Source organism: Phyllostomus hastatus, unplaced genomic scaffold (genome assembly GCF_019186645.2).
Source record: "Phyllostomus hastatus isolate PE091 unplaced genomic scaffold, TTU_PhHast_1.1 phas_contig_402, whole genome shotgun sequence".
Lineage (NCBI taxonomy): Eukaryota > Metazoa > Chordata > Mammalia > Chiroptera > Phyllostomidae > Phyllostomus > Phyllostomus hastatus.
Genome location: NW_025333873.1, coordinates 2,233,736 through 2,256,073, shown reverse-complemented (window position 1 = coordinate 2,256,073; position 22,338 = coordinate 2,233,736). Strand labels below are relative to the sequence as shown.

The window sequence follows — 22,338 nt, the reverse complement described above, 5'->3', positions numbered from 1 at the left end:
CGTTGACTAAGTGTCGGAGACATTTCTCCATGCCAGGGACGTTACTATCCACTCTGTCCCACACCGTGAAGGCGGGGCCTGTGTCTGACTTCCCTTTGCGTCCCCCATGCCAGGCCTGCCACAGGGCTAGGTCTTGCAACCAGGCGTTCGGCCAGGGGAGGGTGGGGAGGGAGTGCGGCTGTGGGCACGGTGGAGCCGCAGGAGTGTGCTGCGTCGGCCCGCGTTACCTTTCTCCCCAGCTCTTCTGCCCACTCTGAGCCTTGTTCCTCTTACTCTCCCCTTCTGCTCCCCTCCTCACCTACCCTGTCCCCCACCCCCACCATCGAGCTTGTCCTGAGCGAGAGCTCTGCTGTGGGTCAGACCCCCTTGGGTCAGGCACAGGTGTCCCTGTGGCCTCGGCCCCAGGGCCGGGATCCGGGGGTGGTGGGGGGCTGCTTCCCTCAGGACTCCACCTGCTGGCATCTTTCTTTGTGATCCCTGACTGGCGTTGTGGTGTGACTTTTATTTAACTGGTTATCCTTCCCTGGAAATGTTGCCTTTCGCACTCCTCCTCACTGAGGACGAGGGACTCCCGGGAAATGACATGGCCAGCCTGTCCTGCTGAGGGGCTCCTCGGGTGTGACCCAGTTTTATAGACTGGCTGTCGTTCGCGCTGGGGGGATATGATGACAGTACTGAAGGGAAGTGGCAGCAGGCCGGGTGTGGGCAGGGTGGGCACAGCTGTCAGCACCGCACCTGGAGACTCTGTCTTCTAGGGATTAACGTCTCTGAAAATAATAACACTGACAATAGCTCCTGTGCACTGAGCACCCTCTATGTCCCGGGAAGGACTCCAAACGTCCCTGGGACCTTGCAAAAGACCCTCTCCCTGGTGGGGGGAGGGGCGGGGGGGCGGGTCACCACAACCTCGCCTCCAGCCCTACGGCCAGGGCACGTCTCCAATAGAGAGGGTCCTGTGCCATCCAGCACTTTACCAAGAGGAAAATCAGAAACTTATTTCATTCACTCAGCTAGTATTTATTGAACCAATGTTTACTGAGTACTTATGATGTGTCAGGCACTGTTCTAGGCCCAAGAAACATAGTCCAGAGCGCAGACCAGGCAGACTCCTGCCCTGGTGCTGCTTACGTGCTCCCCAGGGGCCCAGGCAATGAACCAAGTTAGCTGTAGAGGATGGACAGTCACACAGTCTCTTTTGTTTCTAGTTAGAATATTCATACGGTTTTACCGTGCATTTAAATCTACGCTCTCCAGCACCTGCTCTCTGTTCTGAGGGAAACACGCCCACCTCCTATTTCTCTGGGTTCTGACGCCCCTGATGCGGAGGAAGCCTGATTTTCTTCCCTCCCTGCAAAACTAGCATGGGCAGTTGGACCTTTCTGCCGACCCATGGCCCCCGGGAATCCGTGACAGGGCCTGTCTGACAGGCAGCTGCGGTCTCAGGGGCACAGACGGGCTCCGCCCCCTCCCCTGGCTGCATTAACGCCACCTCCTATCTCTTCCAGAGAGCAGACTCGGGGACAGCCGGCGCAGAGGAGCAGCCATGGTAACTATGCTGGAGTCACAGAGCAGCAGAGCTGGGCGGAGCCTCTGAGGATCTGCTCCCCTTGCTCCACTGACGGGGAAACCCCAGGCCCGGGGAGAAAAGGCCTTGCTCCAGGCTCCCCCAGGAGCAGGTGTCCCTTAGGAGCAGGGCCAGAACCCAGTCTCCTGCCTCCTGTGCCATCGAGCAACCCCGGGCTCCTCTGGGTGAATGGGAGGAAAAGCAGGGAACACGCATGTGGGATTCTCGCTTCCCACCAGCAGCCAGGTGCCCCTGCTCTGCTCAGGGGGCAGCATGTGGGGTGGACCAGGGCCAGCCTCCTTCTCCACCGGGGGCCACAGCCCCTTCCAGCTCTGGGCCAGATAAAGCTGTGCACCTGTCCGGGCGGCTCCATTGCCATCTGAGCTGTGTCTCCAGGGGGGGTCACTGAAGAGGCGGAGCCAGGCTGAGCTGGAGCGTGTCAGGGAGCAGAGCATAGCAGCCCGGGAGAAGGGTGGCGGGCAGGTGACAAACACAGCCTGACCCGTGCCTGTTCCCTTCTAGCTGCAGGACCCGAACTAGGCCACAGCAGGCGTGCGTGGACGTGGTGACAGGTGAGTTCTGGGCATTCATGGCCAGACTCCAGACTCGTGGCCAGGTCCCCGTCTCTCCTGACACCGCCGCGTTGTGCTAAATGAAGAGATGTTCCCCTTTGGCCACTTTGTCATGGGGCCTAAGGAGAAAAGGGAAGGACAGACAGGGAACCTGGGTATGAAAGGTCAATGTACCCTGGAAGGAGGGCCTGAGAACTGTGTCTGAGGGTCCCCAAGCAAAGAGGACCAGGAGGCTTTGGTAGGTTAGAGGACGTGGGAGGGGCGTCGGGAGAGGCCCAGGCCAGGGTCCCGAGGCTCCGTCTCCCCTGTGACCCCAGAGCTGGACAAGCAGTGCTTCACCTGGGGAACTGCCCCCACCACCCCTGTTCCCCGCTCCCCACCCCCGCCGGGAGAAGACCTGGTCTATTGTTCCTTTTGTAACAACTCCCTCACTTACAACTATGTCAGTTGGATTCAGAAGAAGGAAGGAAATGAAAGCCACCTGTATCCCACTGTCTGGAGATCATCATTGTAATGTTTTGGCCTTTTTACATAAGAATGTGTTTATAATAGGCCACCCGTAACCTGTTTTTTCCCATTTAACATGGGAGCCCCCTGTGACTGTATTAGGTAATCCTGAAACCTCGAGTCCCTTAACACCGGCTGAATTAGCCCAGCGGGATGTGAGAGTCACCTGTTTGGTGCTCACGGTCACTGCCAAGGAAGCCACTGCTGACAGCTGGAGTGAGAAGGCTCAGACGCAGTGTGTGTGCCCTGCAGAGCGGACACTCCTGTGACAGCAGGGGCAGTGAGGGGGCTAGTGTCTTGCTGGTTCAGCCAGTGAGCTTCACCAGGGCCTGGGAATCGCGAGGCTCCTGCAGAGGGCAGGGGTGAATCAGACACTGGCTGCTTGCAGCCCTCCCCTTCCGGCAGGGGATCCGGGGGCCTGGTGTTCAGCCCTCCAGGACCCGATCAACAGGCGAGGGGATATTGGTGGCCAAAGTGGTAGGAGAGTCCCCTGGGAAAGGGTCGAAGGATTCTGAAAGTGGAGCCCCTCCCCCACCCCTGACTGGGTGGCTGTCCCAGCTCTGCCTGGGGTTGGCCCTGTTTTCCCTTAAACGGAAGGGGAGAAAGAAATGCAATGGCGTATTTGTGGTGTCTAGGAGGATCAGATGTAGTTTAGACCCTGAAACCACAAATACAGCTGCTTTGCCTGATTTTGCAATTTGCCTCCTCTTTTTGTCCCTTGCCCACCCGGTAACGAGTCCTGACTGCCCGTCCTTAAGCAGAGTGACCAGGAGTCCCACCTGGCCGGAGATGCCGCAGAAGGCAGGGCAGTGAGAGCAGAGCGGGCACCTGGATGTCCTCAGAGGCAGCACTTCCTGTAGCTGCCAGTGAATCCGGCCCACCGAATGCGGGGGAGGCGGGGAGGAGAGGAGCGCAGGGCCGGGAAGTTCCGCTGGTGGCTGGGCCTGCAGAGGAGCGCCTGGTCTTCCCGGGGGAAAGGGCTCTAGGGACAGCTCTGCCCACGCAGTGTGTGAGGGCCGGCCCGAGCTCAGCCCGCCTGTCCTTCAGCCCCAGGACCGCAGAGCTCTCCGGATCCAGCCGTGCCCTCGCCCACCACAGCCAGTGTGCAGATGGGGACACTGAAAAGGGGCGGGGAGGGACTGTCTCAGCGCGAGACAGGGTCCCTGAGAAGACAGGTGGCCCAGCCCCTCGGAGAGCCAGAGAGGGGCGGACAGCACAGAGCAGGCGCACAGCGGATGTCGATGGAGTGACAGGCAGGTTTGGGGGAAAAGAGCCCCGGTCCTGTTCGACCAGAGAAGCCACATGATACAAATGCCGTTAGTTAGAAAGCAATTCTCTTCCAAAGACTTAGCACTGGGGAGGTCGTTCGCCCTCACAGACCATCCTGATGCCAGGGAGGAGAAGGTCCCCCCACACACTCGCTCTCACACACACACTCACACTCATTCACACACTGTCACACACTCTCACACTCATACTCATTCACACACTCACACACTCAGCCATTCACACACTGTCACACACACACTCATACTTACACTCTCACACTCACTCATACTCACACTCATTCATACTCTCACACTCAGCCATTCATACACTGTCACACACACTCTCATACTTACACTCACACTCATATACTCATTCAGAGGCTCTAACACCCAGTCATTCACACTGTCACACACACACACTCACATACATTCACAATCCCACACTCATACACACACTCATACTCACACACACGGACATGTGCACACACACACACTGTCCTGTAGTCGTCCACTGGCCCCAGAGCTTTTTATTTTCTCACCACGTGTGAGAGTGGGCTCCTTCCCGGGCTGGCCAGGGCTTATACAAGGGAGCTCAGCAGTTTCGGCTGAGGATGAGGACGACTGAGCCACACACACAGCTTTGAGTGGCTGCCCAAGCTGTCGATGCCGAGCGGCCAGTCTCCTGGCGCCCAGCCCAGCTCTGCTGCCCCCACGCCCTCCTGCCTGCAGCGTCAGCTCCTTCAAGGAGCCTCCAGCGCTGCCTCCTGGATCCCGCTCCCGCGGAGCCCCCGGCACCCCTGGGTGGGGGCAGAAGGAGGGGAGAACTGAGAGGGGGCGGGGGCGCCTCCCTCCCGTGACACTCTCCCCGCTGTGCCCTCTCCTCTCTCGGGAGCAAGACACAACCGCGCTGCTCCTGGCAGCACTATTTTTAGCGGTCCTCTGGCTGTCAGCTCTGGGACATATTCCCTGTCGCTCCCGGAGCTTTCCCAGCCTGCTGTCACTCTCAGGAGGGGCGAGGGGCTGGGAGGCAGCCTGCCCAGCACACTCTCCCCACTGGGTCGACAGCACACAACTCCAGGTAGCCTAGAGACCTCGGGTAGGCTGTGTACCTGCTCCTAGCCTCAGTTTCCCCTTCACAAGTATAAGGCGCTCAGCACTGAGCCTGGTCTAGCCCTTGAGAGAGATTAATTTTTAGCTCAGTTCGCTTCCAGGGGCCTGCTGCGAGGCTGACCTCACAGCCTAAGGCGGGTGTGAAGGGCAGGGTTTTGGAACAGGGGCAGCCACCCTGGGCACTTCACCCCCGAGGGGTCAGTCTCTACAGGTGACCCCTGACCATCAGAGCCGCACCCTCACACCAGCTCCCCCTTTAGCCCTTTCAGACATCATCAGACACTTCAATCCGTCTGTGCTGAGGCCCGTGTGCCCCCTGGGGGAGAGAGCGGTGCCCCACAGTGCTGCTGAGTAAGTCCCTTCGCTGGTCCTCCCAGGGCTGTGCGCTCCCATCGGTCTCGGGCATCTGGGCAGGAGGACGGGGGTGGGGGCTGGACTAGTCGAAGAGGCTTAAAAGTAGAGATCTGTATTAAGCCAAGGCCAAAATGCATCTCCTGTGCTGACCTAAGTCTCCCTGATGGGCCTAATGTTAAAAATCAGGTCAGGGTCTGCCCTCCAGAAGCCAGGGGTGGTACAGGGCAGCTTTGAACTCAGAGCCTGGCTCTCGGGCTGGGGCAAGGGTCAAGCTTCCAGCCCTGGGCAAAGTTGTATCTAACTGATCTTCTCTCTACCCACCTCCCTCCGTGCAGAGACTTGTGGGCTCAGGCGAAAGAACTGGTGAGGAGCATGCAAGAGAACCAGGTAGGACTCCGCCCGGCTCTGTGGCTGGGGCTGCGCGTGCCTGCCGAGAGGCACTCGGACCAAACACTCCAGGCCGCTGTGGCCCCGCGGCCGTTGTGCCCTGAACTCAGCCACCAGCGTGGCCAGGGCGCTCCTCACATGCTCTTCCTGGAGGCTGCTGGAACACAGGGCCACCTCTTAGGTGCACAGTGGTGGTCTGTGTGGTAGCAGAGGGCCTGCGTGACTTCCCACTTAGGGAGGTGGGAGAGAGCTTGGCCCAGAGGGAGAGCGGTTTAAATGGGAACCCTGAGTTCTTCACCTGCTCGCTGTATAATGTTGGTTAGGGCACTTAGCCTCTCTAAGCCTCAGTTTTCCCATTTGTGAAGTGGGCATAACGAGAGGCTGTAGCACAGGACTTAGGAAGTAGTAAATGAGGTGGTGGCCGTGCCTGGCACAGAGGCAATGCTCCGTGAAGGCCTGTAGCTGTCATCGTTGCAGAAGTGGTGGTGGTGGTTGTTATTAATTACCGTGTTTAGTTCTCAGGTGGAGGGGTGGAGGCCTCTGTGACCTGGCCGGGTGCCTGGGCGACATGCCGGGGGCCTGGTACCCAGCTGGCTCTAACCAAGCACTGAGCCTGGACCACTGGAACCAAGGGCAGCGCCGTCCCCATCAGCCACGTGCTCATTAAAGAGCTCAGGCGTTAAAGCCGGGTCATTGCAGGTTATACAGGGACAAGGACAAATGCAGGGGATATGCCATAGAGAGCTGGTTTCCTGCCCTGACCAGTGTGTAGCTCAGTGGGTTGGGCATCATCCAGCAAAGCAAAAATTTGCTGCTTTGATTCCCAGTCGGGGCACATGCCTGGTTTGATCCCTGGTTGGGGCATGTACGAGAGGCAACCAATCGATGTTTCTCTCTCTCTCTTTTCCTCTCCCTTCCCCTCTCCCTAAAAATAAATAAAAGTTTTAAAAAATTGGTTTCCCCCCTAACAAGAGAATGCCAGAATTTCTGGAGTAATCACAACATTCCGGAACATACCTGGGGGGTCTTGAATCTAGCCCTGTGATTTTATAGATGAAGAAACTGAAGTCTCAGGGATTCATGGGAAGTCCGAGTCCACACAGCCAGTCAGAGCTCAATCCAGTGTTTGATTTGCAGTCTCGCACTCCGCACCTGCATCACGGTGCCTTTAAAAGAGCAAAACAAATGTTTATTTTTTTGTTCCACAAGTGATACGTGTTTATTACAGAAAAACCAGAAAACACAGGTAAACAAAAGGAATCTTACCCAGAGATAATTGCTGTTGATAACTCAGGGTATAACCCCTTCCATTTTTTTTTCCAAGCACATTTATTCCAAACACATGTGTATATTTTATAAAACAGAGCTGTTACTAGATGTAGATACTTTTTATAACCTGCTTTTCTAACTGTGATATTTCTTCATGACAATGTTACATTTTCCAACACCATGTTGATAGCTATGCAGTGTTTTGTATAATGAATGTTCCACAGTTTCCACAGCAATTCCCTATTTTAGACATTTATGTTGTTTCCATTTTTTTTAAGAAATCATGCCTAGCTTGAGATTCTACTTCTTTTTTTTTAAGATTTTATTTATTTATTTTTAGAGAGGGAAGGGAAGGAGAAAGAGAGATAGAGAGAAACATTAATGTGAGGTTGCTGGGGGTCATGGCCTGCAACCCAGCCATGTGTCCTGACTGGGAATGGAACCTGTGATACTTTGGTTCGCAACCCGCGCTCAATCCACTGAGCTACGCCAGCCAGGTCATGTTTCTAGTTTTTTAATGTTAGAAACAAGGCTTCATTGATGCAGCTAAACCTTCTGAGCATCCTTATTTCCTTAAAAGACATTTGGAGAAATGGAATTGTTGGACGAAGGGTATGCCCTTAAAATTTTTTAAAGTAGATTTTGCCAAATTGCTTTTGAGAGCAGTTATACACATTGAGTTACCCACCATATACTTTAAAAAGTCCATAAATAGGATTTTACGCATGTGGGTGTGTGAAACTGAAAAATAATGTAAAGAGCGTTCTCTTGGAAGCAGGTCTTACCACCATCCCTTTCTGATGCCGTTGCCTTTTTCTTCAGCAACTTGACTTCCAAAATGACTGGAAGCTCATCAACGTGTTCTTCACTAACACCAACCACTGCCACCTGTGTCTCTTCACCCAACAGGTAAGCCACAGGCTGGGGTCAGAGGGACGGCAGTGCCTTGGGGGGTGCAGAGCCAGTGAACTAAACCTGCCTGATCTGTACCTGGGCGGGGCCTCGTGGCACCTATTGCACAGTTTGGATGGATGGATGCATGGATGCATGGATGCATGGATGGATGGATAGGAACCATGTACAGGGACAGGTGGTGTAACTCACCCGTCTTTCCTATCAGGTAAAGGGAACTGAGATGTAGAGGAAGGAGCTCAGCCAATGATCATGCTACACTTGAGAAGTATTGGCCTCCTAGGGAAAAAGCATTGTGCCTATTTTAACTCTGATTTCATTTAAGCACTGGATTGAGGGGTTAAAGCAAGGCATGCAGTCTCTTGAGCTGTAGTTCACCGAGAGCTCTGGCTGTGATGGGAAGCCCACTGTTCACATGTGTAGACCATCCTGCAGGCTCTCTGGTGTTCCCGGATGCAGGACTTGCAACACGTGGCTTCGTTTGTTGTTTCTGTGGGTGACTATTTAGCACTTATGTCCTGACAGACGGTTGTCCAGGTGAGGATCAGTTGAGAGTGGAAGGGTTGGGGAGACACCTGGGCTATGATGATGTAAATGGCACACATGTTCTTCAAGGGCCTGCCGTCTGGTTGACACCACGCTGTCCTTGCCACTCATGACAGACCAATTACCTGCCGCCATCCTCCCAGCCACCGTAGGGCCTCTGCCAGGCCATGGCACAGGCACGGGTGAAGTTTCTGGGGTGCTGCCTTCCTCCGACCTGTGCCCTTCTCGCACGACATACACTCTGGCCTTCTTCCAAATGCCCTGTGTTCCCCCTGAGTGGGACCGAGGTCCCTCCACCCAACCCCTTCCTTTGGTGATGCTGGGCCCTGGGAAAATGCAGATGGCAGCCCACCTCACCAGAGCAGCCCCTGTTGAAGGATAGCCCGACACATCTCCTGGGTTTGTGGGATATAGATCTTGAAGGTTCATTGTTCTACTTCACCCTCTGTTTTCTCCTATGCAAAGTGAAGCTCACAAGCCCTGTTTATTCTGTGCCCTCTTTTTGGAGACAGTGCACCCCGAAATTTCTGCATGGATTTATGTATTCATGCGAGCTCTTAGGCATTGCTGTAGCCCTCTGTGTATCCATTCATCGACCTGCCCATCTGTGAGTTGTCTCTTTGTGCGGGAATTCACTTTCCCTTTTTACGTGCAGGCACGTGCTGTTGTATTTAGGGTGAGTTCTGTTCCTGCTGGCTTTTGTTTGACTTTTAAATATTCGAATGCCTTCACAGATGCGTACACTCGTTCACGATTTCTCCCCTATGCTTTCGAGTTCAAGCGTCCAAATGTGAATTCTTGCTTTCTTTCACGTACTTATGCTTGGAAGCATTCTTGGCTATGAGGCCTTCCTGCACCTGCATGTACTCATTCGGTTACTGTTGCTAATTTTCAGTTAGATCACCAAAGCACAAATGTTTCTCCTTAAAATAACTAAAATATGACAGTTAAAGCTACAATGTCACCTCCAATCCTCTCCCTCTTTTCATTTCCAAGCCTCTTACATATCTGTGAATCTTAGTATATAGTATTTTGTGTGTATGTGCAAGAGAAAGAGATTTAACACAGATAATATTAGATCATGAACAATTTTTTCACTGACCGAATATTTTTAAAATATAGTCATGCTGATACACATAGATCGAGTTTGTTCCTGTTACTTGCTAAATAGTATCCCACTGTGTAGACCTACTAAGCTGTGTTGCATCATTTCCCTACTGATGGCCATGCAGGTATTTCTAGTTTTGTTCATTTCCCAGAATGTGTGTGTTTTCCCGAATACAGTGATTTTCAGGTTGCAGATTGAAATAAACTAGTGGGTCAAAATTAAATTTAAAGACTGCAATCAAAATGATAAAAATAGAAAAAGAATAGACTGTGAAATGTTACAGTCAATTACATGTTGTAAGGTAAATATTGACTCATGGTTTTTGGGCTTTGTTTCCTGCAGAGGTGTGTGCCTTGGGTGGTAATGTGACATATTTCTTACTCCGTGGGTCATGCTTGAAGTGATTGGGAGAAAAGTCCCTAGAACAGAGTCTTAAACAGAATCGCTAGTCATCAGGCACACACTCTTTAAGTTGTAACGGAGGCTGCCCGGTTACCGTGCGAAGCAGCTGCACCCCTTCCATCCTTCCGGTGTCGGGGGTCTCACCCCCGACAACTTCCCCAGCACTTGTTATCAAACTGTCAGTATGTGCAGTCCCTCCAACATGTGGACACCTAGTCAGGTTGGCAGGTGCGGATTTATTCGCACCTTAGGACCTCAGCTGGGCCGTCTGCTCCACAAATTTAGTTCATCGTGCCAATGCTTATTTGCATCTACTCAAGTTCCCTTTTTCCTGCATTTTTTCCCTTTTATCTTGATTTTCCTTTTGCGCAAAGACCACCAAGTCTTGGGAGCCGGGAGTAAGTCCCACCTCCACTTCCGTTTCCCACACAGGACCCTGTGGCTCCCGGCTGGCTCCGGGCTGCCCACTGTGGTGAAACAAAGATGCTTCTAGGGCTGGACGCTGACCACTCTTCTGTGAAGTCTGGTTTGTTGTGAGTAAGATGAAAGCAGCAGTCAGAAGAAGAGACAAAATGAAGAAAAAACACATAGTCAGGGGCACCACAAGAAAATCGACGCATTTATTTGTCACAAATGCCTTTAGAAGCAGTGGAGGCTACTCGGGTATCTTCTGACTGAACAATCCTACTCCTTGGAATAATCCCAAGGAAAAAAATTATTAGAAAAAGTTAAGTTTTGTCTCAGGCGCAGGTTTCATAATAGAACATTCTTCTGACTGAAAGCAAAAGATATAAATAAAAATGTGCAAATCCATTTGGGAAAATAAGCTTTTCCTGACTTTGGATTCAAGGGGGAGTCTATTACATGTGCCCTTATAGACAAGGGACGTTTTGTAAGAATGTAGTGTCTTCCACCACGGACCAGGGACAGTCGGGGCCCAGGCGACCACCACGCAGTCCCTGCAGTGACTGGGTGGCCCCATTCCCTCCGTAGCCATGAATACGCCCTGGGCTGAGAGGCTTCTATAGCAGGGTCTGCAGTTGGGACAGCAGCACCCAGGGTGATGATGACCTGAATGTGGGCATCCAGGAGCTTTCTGGACAGACAGTCCCCAAGACTCTTCAGAGGGAAAATGGAGACGCTTAAGGTCCCGTTTAGAGAGCCTCACTGAGACTGAAGGAAATGAGGCACCAGGCTTTGTTGCTAGTTGTGGCAACAGAGAAGGCTGAGCTGGCTTCCAGAGGACAGCCTCGAACCCCAGCGAGCTGGGACTCCTGCAGGGGGAGGGGAGGCGGGGAGTGCTCCAGAGCAGGGAGGGAGACAGCCGTCCAGGCAGCCACAGCCTGAGTGATTGGCAGCTGTCTGCAGAATCACCGCCCGTGTTCCCCCAGGACTCAGCACAGCTCCTGGGCCTCCTGCGTCTTCCTGTCTGAGCCACGTCCCCTCGGGGGACAGCTGGTTAGCAGGCAGCTGAGGAGTTTGTCTTGGTGTAAAAGTTTATTTTTGTTTTGTGTTTTTTGTTTGTTTTGTTTTGGGTTTTTTTTTTTTTTTTACTCGGAAAAGGTAAGCCAGGGTCTACTTTTGAAATGCTCTCATTAGCTTGTTTATTCTCATTACCTGCCAGGCACTGGGTGGGAAGGCGTTCTTTAAACACCTGGTGGCAGGGAGAAGTCTGATAAAAGGGCGCCATGTGGAAGTTTTAGGCCCATCTGGGGCCTGAAATCCAAGGGTAATTGTGTTCCCCCTTGGACCTGATTTTCTTCAGACAGAAGTGACTCCATCAGCCTCTGGAGTGAGTCCTGTCTCCCATCCCTCAGTGCGAGCTGTCGAGTTTCCTCGACATTGAGTTTGCCCTTCCCTGATGTGGAACTTCTTATCTGGGGGAGTCTGATTTTTGTCTAGTGGATGGTGGGTTGGGGAAGTCAGAATGGACAGAAACCCCAGGGAGCTCTGGGAACTCTCTGCTTGTTTGCAAGAAACTGGGGTCCAGTAGGGCCTCTGTCTCTATCATCTCGGGGTGGGGTGGGGGCTTGGGGAGGGGGAAGCACAGGTGAGGAGGCCTGTGAGCCCAGGCCTCCTCGGCCCCCTGTTCCCGTTCCCACCCCCACTCAGCATGTTTCTCCTCCCGCAGCAGAGGCACGTGACAGGCGGCATGGACCAGCTGACCAGGATGCTGGACTACCTGCTCCAGGAGGTGAGGCTCGAGGCTTCCCCAGCTCTGGGGGACCGCGCCCCGGGCGCTTCCTCATGGCCGCCTTCCACAGACGGGTGGTGGGGGGGGGGAGACTGTCCTGAGAGTTGGCAGGGAAGGTTCTGGTTTCTCTCAAAGTGCCTCCATGGGGTTGAGAAGTGGCATAGTGGCAGGCATCCCATGAGGAAGGTCAAGACTAGGGAAGAGGTCTGGAGGAGCCGGTCTTTTCATCCTTTGCGTGAAAACCTGGGTCAGCTGTAGAACCCTTCTCTCTTGCAAAAGGTGTTTCTGACAGAGCCTTGTGGGCAGGAAGAAGGAGCAGAGCACAGTTCACCCTGGGGACTCACGACCCCACCCTTTCCTGCCCAGACGGGGGCAGGGATGACCTGGAGGGTCCCTGAGAGCTTTCGAGACTTCCCTTCCTAGAGTGACCGGGAGAGCCAGCGCTGCAGACTCTCAGACTCCCAGAGGGCAGCTTCTGTGTTGCTCCCATCGTGGTCCCCCCTCCTTATGGTCACTGCGGTAGGGTGGTGCCCCGCCCACCACAAGCAGCAGTGAGTGACGCATTTCTGCTTAACCAGCAGGGAAGGTGGCTCTGGACCACCCCCAACCAAACTTCTCCCAAAGAGGCACCTCCTGCTCAACCAAACCCCAATCAGGCCTCCAGCCAATGGCCCCAGGGAAGACCCTGGGCAGCCATGGTGACGTTGCAAATGTTCTTCTTCCCCCTGGTTTCCTCTTAGGTCCCTAAAGCCTTTGTGAACCTGGTGGACCTCTCCGAGGTTGTGGGGGTCTCTCCCTGGCGTCAGGGGACCCAGCTCAGGTACAAGGGGGAGTGGAATGGACCCAGCGTGTGTGGGGTGGCTGCCGAGTGCCAGGCACTGGGTGGGGCACTTCACACACACTGATCCTGGGAGAGATTAAAGGATGGGGGGCAAGAGAGATGAAGCCACCACACGCACGAGGTCACGCAGCTGGTGGCTGGAGCGGTGTTCTGGCCACGGAGTCAGAGGGCGAACTACGCAGTCGGGGTGATGTAAGCAGATGGCCTGCCCCCAGCAGAACGATCTGAGAGTTTAAGAGGCAGGTTTGGCAAAATGGAAACAAACAAAAACATGTAGCCTATATATATGTATATATCTTACCTTCACCGAGCTGAATTCCCATGTAGTTCTGAAGTGTGTCACAGAATTTAAACTCCTTGAACCCAAAACCTAAGATGTCTGGCTTTGCACCCAGAAAAGAAGATCACGTGGCGAAAGCCAGGGGAGGGACCGCTGGGGCTGCGGGCAGCGGGCAGCGGGGAGGAGAGGAGGGTGTTGAAGAGCAGGGACACGCAGAGCAGGCGGAGGAAGGGTTGGAGGTGGGCTTCGGTGTGGAGGCAGCGAGGGGCCAGTATGTTGGGAGGCAGAGTGAGAGGGAGCTCGTCCCCACATCCCTTCCGCACCCGGATGGAGGGACAGACCGCCAACCAGATCACAGTGGGCCTTTGCCCTCTGTTCTCTCCGCCGTGGACATGCTTCCTTTCCCTGCACCCGCCGAGACATCCAGCTCCTCCCCGCTCCCTGAGCAGCACCGAGGCCCCCCAGCCCTCTCGTTCCTCCATGGGGCAGCCTGCATAGCCCCCCAGCCCTCTCATTCCTCCATGGGGCAGCCTGCATAGCCCCCGCTGCATCCACGCTCTCCTTTCTGGCTTCTTTTACCCCGCAGCCCTGCGGCAGAGCCCTGTACGTGCTCAGGGGACACCTCGAAGCTGTCCAAGCTCGTGGCACAGTGGTCCTACCAGGTGAGCCCACCCTGGGAGACTGGCGGCTTGCAGGGGCAGGGGGTTATGGGGGAGAACAGGGGCGACAGGCACAATGAAGGCATGAGTCTGCGACTGCAGGACTTCTCCAGCGGAGTCAGGGACCGCAGAGCTGCCTTCGGTGCACTCCCTGGCCACGACTTGATTTCCGGTGCCTAAAGTGGGGAGGTCGATCCCGGCAGGCTGGGGGTGGGGGCGGGGTGGTGCTTTAGATAGCGAAGGACTTGGCAGATTTGTTTGGAAATGGTTTTGATCGCAGCATCTGTGACTGCTGAGCTGATTCTCCCTAAGCTGGGCTAAGCCCCCAGACGACAGCCCAAGGGCGCCTCGGAGGCCCCAAAGCTGTGCTTTCTGATTCAGAGAAGAGACCCCAAGAGGGCGAGGATGGCTCAGTGGAAGCCATCATCCCTGTCAGCACGCAGCTCAAAGCACAGTTCCTGTTGTCATATGTTGGTTGACACGATGACTTTTGTTTAAGAAGAAAGTTATGTATGAAGCTGTGTGGCACTTCTCTTACTCCAGAGGTGACATGTTTTGTGCCGTTAATGGCACATCCGTTGCCGGCACACCCTCAGCCCGTGGACGGAGCGTGTGTGCTTCCTGCGCTCTCCAGGAACATATGTCAGATCTACGTCGGGTGCTGGTTCGGGCCGGCGTGCAGTGGGCGGCTGTGACGGAGGGGTGGCTGGGAGCTCCCGGCCGGAGGACCCGGCAGGCTGTGCCTCGCTCGAGCTCCTGGGCGCCCGTCTCTGCTCTCCCCTTCAGGAAAGCTGGGAGCGTCTGCTGGCCTCCAGCAAGTACAACGAGCAGGAGTCCTTCGCCGTGGTGTTCCAGCCCTTCTTCTACGAGACAGCCCTGTCACCACGCTCGGTGAGTGAGGTGACCGTAGGAGCCTGGCCCACACCCTCTCCCCCTCCCACTCAGCTGGGACTCCCCGAGCCCAGGGCGTGCACTCTCAGGGGGAAGGTACCGCAGTGTAAGGTTTCCCTTACACTTCCTGGACGCTTTCCCACGGGGCCGGGGAGCCCCGTGAGGAGGTTCCTAGAGGAGAGCGGCCCAGTGGTCAGGAGCGTGGGCCTGAGCCAGATGGCTGCCGGCTCTGAGACTGGCCAGCTGTGTGACCTTGGGCAAGTTGCTGGAGCTCTCCGTGCCGTGGGTGCCTCCTCTGTGAAATCAGGGCCATTACCAACAGTCCCTCCCTCCAGGGCGAGGATCAGGTTGCAGGAGTAAATGGGTGTCGGGGACTTGGGAGGCCCTCAGCACCTCTTAGCTGTTGTGACTACTCAGGATGGAATTTGAGTGGGGGCATGTCACCCTCCTCCGTCCATAGGCTGTCTGTAGCTCTCCCTCCACCCCTTCCGGAAGAGAGGGTTGACTTGCCCCCCTCCCCCCAGGTCACTTGGCCAATGCCCTTTGCCCAGAGGAGCGCCCAGACCATGGGCATGGTGGCGGGTCAGCACGTGCTCCGTAGGGTCTCTGACACCGCTGAGCCTTCAGCACTGTGTGTCTGGGACAGTCCCTGCCCCAGGCTCCTGGCTCCTGCCTGTTGGAGCCGCCGTGCCCTCTCCAGGACTTTCTCGATGTTTAACAGTGGTTTGGAAGGAGAAGGAGGAAAATTAGTTCCCATTCCCCTCCACTCCGACCACACATGAGTCACTCCCCTGTCACCACTGCTTCTGTTTAGTTCAGTTAGGGAGAACCCCATGATAATGGGGGGGTCTGACCCGTTCCTGCAAGCCCAGAACCCAGACAGAGGTCCTGTAAGTGCCTGCTGTTGCTGAGTGGAAAGGGGCTGAGAGAAAAGAGTCTGGACGGATCAGGGCCACCCCGTCTCTGCCAGGGACACCCTCAAAGTGCGTGGCAGGTGCACCCCATGTTTGGGGGCACACAGGGGCTCTAATCTGTTCTCTTTCAGGAGGAGTGGCCGCTCCAGGATGCCACCACACTCGCCCTGAATCTCTGGAACAGCATGGTGAGTTGCCGGGGACCAGGGGAGGTGCAGGGTCAGCCTGGGGACCTGGTCTACAGGAGGGGCGGGGCTACCACGGCCACACCCACTCACCCGCTGCTCTGAGGGAGGGGCTGCGGGGCTCCAGCAGGATCCCTGGGCAGTGGCTCTGGGCCACCAGGCATCGTCCCCTCATCTGGGGCCAGCCCAGCTCTGACCACCTGGGAGTCTCACCTCCTCGCCCTAGAGCTGCAACAGCAGCCCTGGTGGTGTGCGGGGGTCGCTGGGCTTCAGTCCTGCTCCCCTCAGAGGTGGGGGCGTGGCCTCGAAGTCCGGGGGCAGCTGCACGTGGAGGCGGGGCCCAGGGGAATGACTCACAGGGTGATTGCAGGCCAGCTGCCTGTCACGTCCCACTCGAGCGCCTTCACGTGGTTTCAAGGCCCAGGCTGGTCCCCGGGATGAACTCAGGCTTTCAAGTGATGAAGACCTGGGTTCAAATCCTAGCTCTGGCTCTCACAAGTCGTGGGAATTCAGGGTCTCCACGAAGCCCAGATCATAACATCTGGCCCAAGCACAAGCAGGTGTATGGCTCACTGAGGCCCCGAGGGAGCGCTCGGCCCAGACAGCCCTTCTTCCCGTCACCATGACAGGTCTGGCCCACCCCTCCAAGGCCCCCCAGGGCTACCTGGGACGGTCGGTGGATGGACTGGAATGTCAAAACTGAGCTTTTCCAGGGCCCCAGACAGGCACCCGATCTCGCCGTGCATTTTTCCCCATCCAAGCCGCCCTGTTTTTAGACGGCCAGTGGCAGGCGATTGGTTCTCTTCTTCCTTGGCTTAGAACATTTTCCCCCCATCTTCTCAAATCCGTGCTCCGCTGTGTTCAAGGAGCAGCTGTGTTTCAGCGGGGTTAGCCAGAGAGCAGGGCGGGACGGGGGGCAGGGACTGGCCTCAGGCAGCCCTAGTCAAAGGAATTACGCTCTCCTTTAATAGGAAAGCACTCGATTTCTTGGTGAGTGGGTCGGGCCCTTGGGTGGGATATTCCCGCCAGGAAACCACTTTGCTGCTGGTCTCCTGTGAAGGGCAGAAGAAGAGAACTCAGCCCCTCCAGCCGGGGCCACCCTCTCGCCACCCTCCTGCTGGGGAAGAGGGGCTGATGATTGCAGCTGAGCCAAGCCCATCTCCTGCCCCTCCCGTGTCACCCCCTCCCCCCGCAAGCAACAGAAGGGAGCCTTCAGTGTGCCCTGTGCTGGGTCTGAGGAAGGTACAAAACACACCCCGAGTGGCCTTCGCCTCCACTGAGCCTAGGGCACAGCTGGAAGGGTCAGGCGACTCAGAGGAGCAAGAGTAAACTTGAACTCAGCCAGCAGCGATTTGCTGGACTGTGCACCCAAACGCAGTATGGGCCGGAGGTCAGGACAGCCCCTCGGTGGTGGGATTTGAACTGGCTTTGTAGGGTGTGCCAGACAGGGTCAGGGTGGGCATTCCTAGGCAAGAGACCTTTGTGAGTGCGGGGCATGGAGGGAAGGAAGCCACATGCACTATCGTCAGGAGGCCGTAGGCTGGTCTGATAAGGCAGGATGAGGAGGCCCCGAGAACAGAGGGAGCACTGGAGAGCCAGGCAGACGCTGGAGAGAGCAAAGAGCGAGAGAGGATCCCACTTCCCCTCTTTCTCCCTTCTTCTTGCTATTGAGCATCAGCAGGGGTGGTGGCAGCAGTGACAGCTGCCTTTATTGAGCCCAGGTGATCACTCCAGGTGAAAGCACAGGAGGTGATGTCCTGTCCTTTCAAACCGGCGCCGCAGTGTCCTATACTATAACCCACCTGAGAGCGAGGACGAGGATGCGCAGGTGCGCAGGGGGGCACAGAAGCCCTCACACTGGAGGCTAAAGAGCCGGGACACAGGAGATGTCACAGGGGCTCCGAGGAGGCGGGGGCGGCTTTTCTGGGTGGGCAGTTCCCCCTTTCTCCCCAGACATGTCCCCCGACCACCCGTCGTTTCCTGGGGAGAGTTCTCGGGGTTCCTGCGGCCAGGCCCGCAAAGAGGGAGGGCTCGTCCCAGGTGTGTCTTTTGTTTTGTTTTTTGAGGTGAGTCACATGGCCTTTCCGGGTCTCCATTCTGTCTACTTGCCAAAGGGGTGTAATAACCCTCCGCTGGCTTCTAAGGGCTTTGGGAGTGATTCACGCTTGGGTCCATCTTGGGTCCTCCCAGAGACACAGTGGGGCCAGGAGTCTGCCTTCGCCCCTTGAGCCCCTGCCGTGCTGGGCGTCACGGAGAGCACGGAGCTAACAGTCCGGTGTGTTTGCCCGTGCCCACACTCGCAGACACACGCAGCCCCGCCCGAGCGGGGAGCGGAGCGGGGCTCGGAGAACCGCCGTGACCACGGGCGCCCAGGTTCTACGCCCCTCTCCTGCCCCCGGCCCAGGACTCCAGGGAGCAGGGTGGCTGTGTGGGGCCACACCAACGTCTGCTGCCGCCCCCCCCCCGGCCCCCACTGCCAAGTCCCAGCGTGTGCATGAGCTCTGAGGGCCAGCGGCCAGTGACAGGAACCCCGCATGCCTGGCGTCGTCCCGGCAGGATGCACCCCCAGACTGAACTGGGCTCCCGGCACGGAGCTGAGGAGGGTCTCGCGTTGGGGACATGAGTCATTGCCTAGGCCCTTCTGCCTTCTCCCCAATACCTTCTGATAAGCTTTAACCCCCCCCACAGCAATTTTAAGGAAGTCTACCTTCGGGGAACTCAGTTCCCGGGCCCTCCCAGCCACTGCTGACCCCCAGCTTGTGCCAAGCCCGGGGCCAGGGGCTGGAGCCACAGGGCAGGGTGGGAACTGGCAGCCACTGCTCCCGGTCCGGTGGACATGTTCCGCGGAGAGACCGTTTGAGGCCGCCCCCCTCCCCCACACTCCAGGTCACGTCAGGGTGGCAGGGAAGCTGTGCAGGGGAGATGTGAGCGACTAAAGATGCCAGCCCTGATGTGCCTGGGGCAGGTGTGCGTTTGTGTGCCCACAGGTGGCAGGAGGAGGAGGGACACGGTGGTGGTCCCTCCCTGTCCCCTCGAGGACGAGGGCCAGAGTGGGGTGACAGGGGACGAGTGGAAGCAGGAGGGATGATGCAGGTGACTAAGAATGATGTTTAGGCCAAGATTCTTCAGGGAAATGGGCTTGCTGGGAAAGCTTATGAATTTTCCTTCTTTGAGATCCCTGACACATAGGCTTGCTGTATCCATCCACCAGAATCATGAAGGTGCGGCTCTTCCAATGCTTCTTTCCAGACCCTATTACTGATTAAGTTTTTGAAAGACTGGAGAGAAGGAAGCAGGCCAGACGGACATCTGGCTGCCAGCCCAGGCCCCCTCGACACTCCCTGTGCGAGCGGGCCTGGCCACTCTGGGGGGGCCCTCCCCTTTCTAGGAGTGTCCGCCATCAAAATAAAACTGAAAAAGGGGCCTCAGCTCCTCCTCCAGCCCTTGAGCTGAAGGGTTGCCACTCCTCTAAGGCTAAAATTCTTTCCCTGCTTCTTGCTTAGTGGGCGCAGATCCTGGGATAAGATACTGCCCAGGACTCTGAAACCCTCCCAGGGGATGGCAGAGCCTGTGACCGAGCCGGACACGGTGCTCCATCCTGGAGCCTCCTGTCTCTTGTGTACCCGTCAAGGTCCCTGGAGGGATGACAAGGGACAGAGATATTATCGTAGGAGCCCGGATGCTGGGGGAAGTAGCACTGACAGCAACTGTGAGCCTCCCTGCCTTCTCCTCAACAGTTTCTGATAATTTTTAACCCCCACACAGAGGTGTTAAAGGGATCTCCTCCAGTGGTGGGAGCTCAATGTGCAGAAGGGAACCTGTGATGTCTCAAGGCCACTGCCTTTTCTTTTAAGTGTTTACAGACTCAGAACGAGCGTGTAAAGACAGCAGAAGGCACTTTTAAAAACTTGCCTCCACATCGAGTTTTTCACCGCCCTCGTTTCCCCTCCCGCCTTCAATGCCTCCGCCTGTGGCCCCACTGTGCGCTTTCTGTCCGGGCTGTCAGATGGGCTTCGGTTATTATTTCAGCGGCTGCCTGTGTCAGAGCTGGTGCCGCCGCCTCTCATCCCTGAATCCATAGCCATAGGAAGCCGTGCACCCACCGAGAGGCGTGCGGTTGCCATGAGGACCCTGATGTCCTGGTCCCAGCCCGGCCCCCCTGGGGTTCAGTGTCTCCCGTGCTGTCAGGGGATGTGGGCGAGGAATCCATGATTCCTCGAGTGCCCTGGGCCTCAGCTCAAGCGGGCGCTAGGTTCCCGGGAAGGGCCCGTTGGATGCCGAGAGCCGGGCCGCACCCCAGGGTTTCCGACGCAGTAGGTTGGGGTGGGGGCTGGAAATCCGCCTCGCTGGTGCGTTCCCAGGTGGCGCTGGGGCTGCTGGTCCACGGTCGGACTCGGAGAGACATCAGACCGACGAGTCTTTCTCAGTGGCACCTGGAGTGCTGCCACCTGTGCACAACGCACCTGTTCTGGAGGTCGCCTTCTTTCACAGATGCAGCCTGCGGGACAGAAGGATGAGCCGTTCCGTGCAAATGAGAGAAGGCTGACTAAGTGTCCCTCTCAGGTAGGCTGGGGCAGGGTGGGGAGGGCATCTGTCACTGAACCGGGAGAGAAACGGGGTCACCAGGGGGGCTTTGCCGTGGAGTGATGGCTTGTCTGGCTGAGACATTAGCCACTATAGAGTCTTAGGTCTGTTTTTCTGGGTCTGATCCCAGCTTTGCATACTTGGTATGCCTAAGGTTTATCAAATTTAACCGTTTTAGCAGAATTGAGCTGTTTTAGTAGAATGATGGCTCCTTCCACACCTGTGGAGGCACAGGAGGGACAAAAACCATATTTCACCTGGCACCAACTGTCCCAAATGTGAAGATGGATTTCTTAAGTAAGTGCCAAATCTGTAATAGGGATATAATTAAAGTTGCTGAATAAACAGATGAGAAAATAACATCGATGAGTAGAATTCCTTTTACCCCTTAATGGTAGTCAACGTTCTGGCTTTCTCAATGAGTTGTAAGTTTTTTGTTACTAGGCTATAAGAACTATATCATTCACCCTGTTTCCCTCTTTCCTTTGGCTGCCAGGAAGCTTACAATTAAGTTGTTCTTTCATGAAAATATATGTACCCTGCTGGCAGCACGCACCTCCAGGTGGAGAGCCAGAGAGGAGGACTGTCGCACCGGGGAAATGTTGGAGCATTAGCGGGCTCCTTCAGGGGACCCCTGGGCGGGACAGAGAGGCGAAGCCAGAGAATGGCTTTCATCTGAATGATGGTGTGAATGTCCCAATGTCAAAGGCACGGCTGGATGATACAGCCTGAGGATGAAAGGGCCTAGATTTCTGGGTCGTGGTTACACCCCCTGACTTTTCTCTGCAGGAAAACCCCTACCTGTTCACCTATAGCAACAGCGACTACCTGCCCACGCTGACAAACCTCCACGAGAAGTCAGAGGTACGGAGAGGTTTTCTGTGGTCGGCGCACGTGGGAGTGCACCAGGGGGCCATGCACCTTGCTGAGTAGTGGAAGCTTCCATGTGGTTCCTTGTGTCCTGGAACCCCGTGGGATGTCCTGGCTGGGATGGGCGGCAGAGCAGGCGCATGGTTGTCCCCTCGGTACTTAGAGCAGGTCTGCCCTACGGCGCCGTCCTGAGACCAGCCTGGCAACCCTATGGCTTCGTGGGGAGTGTCGGGTGCTCGGCTCTGCCCACGGCCTGTCTATCCTGCTGGGAGGCAAGGCTCTTCTGGCCCTTCTCAAACCTCGAAAAAGTCCTTGTAAACCCGGCTGAGGCCTTAGTTTGCAGGGAAAGTCAAGAAGAAGCCAAGAAATATGGCGAAACCAGACAACTTCTGAGACCAAAAGTCCCCAGAAGTTGGCCCACACCTCAGGAGCCACCTTCCACTTACTCACGTCCTGCTTATTGCTTATCTCGTGACTCTCCCGGATACTTCCTGCTAAGAGTAGATAGGGCACCCGCACTGCTCCGACAGAGACACTCGCAGGTTGGCGTCCTTGTTCTCCGTGGACTGGGGGCTGACACGGGTTGTGACGAATTCGACCTAGTGCCATCCCTGCCGCCTTGTTGTACAAACGAGGGTGAGCATTACCCCAGGTGGAGGCAGCGCCGGTGGCCTGGGCCAGCCCCACACAGCCCGAGAAATGCAGAGTGAAACATGCTTTCCTTCGCCGGCTTGCCCCGCACTTCCTGACAGCAGCGAGGACACACCTGAGGGTCACATGGCACCGGGAGGGGAGAGAGCTGGCCCTGGGTTCAAATCCACGCTCTTCCACTCACTGGCTCTGTGTCACGGGACAAGGTGCTTCACTCTCTCCGTGCCTTGTTTATGTTCACACGGGAAGTGCCGAAAGTCACGGTCCTGC

General features: G+C 56.0%; 1 protein-coding gene across 1 annotated transcript in view; it reads left to right on the top strand.

The window, feature by feature from the left end:
* PLB1 (phospholipase B1) overlaps nt 1-22,338 on the top strand; it is a 116,844-nt gene that overhangs the window by 20,888 nt on the left and 73,618 nt on the right. The window contains exons 5-16 of the mRNA XM_045844325.1: nt 1,510-1,540; nt 2,087-2,136; nt 5,282-5,372; nt 5,711-5,762; nt 7,854-7,940; nt 12,131-12,193; nt 12,934-13,013; nt 13,901-13,976; nt 14,760-14,864; nt 15,910-15,966; nt 20,455-20,526; nt 21,337-21,411. Coding sequence (XP_045700281.1) covers nt 1,510-1,540; nt 2,087-2,136; nt 5,282-5,372; nt 5,711-5,762; nt 7,854-7,940; nt 12,131-12,193; nt 12,934-13,013; nt 13,901-13,976; nt 14,760-14,864; nt 15,910-15,966; nt 20,455-20,526; nt 21,337-21,411 — 839 coding nt within the window. The remainder of the gene's footprint in view (nt 1-1,509; nt 1,541-2,086; nt 2,137-5,281; nt 5,373-5,710; nt 5,763-7,853; nt 7,941-12,130; nt 12,194-12,933; nt 13,014-13,900; nt 13,977-14,759; nt 14,865-15,909; nt 15,967-20,454; nt 20,527-21,336; nt 21,412-22,338) is intronic.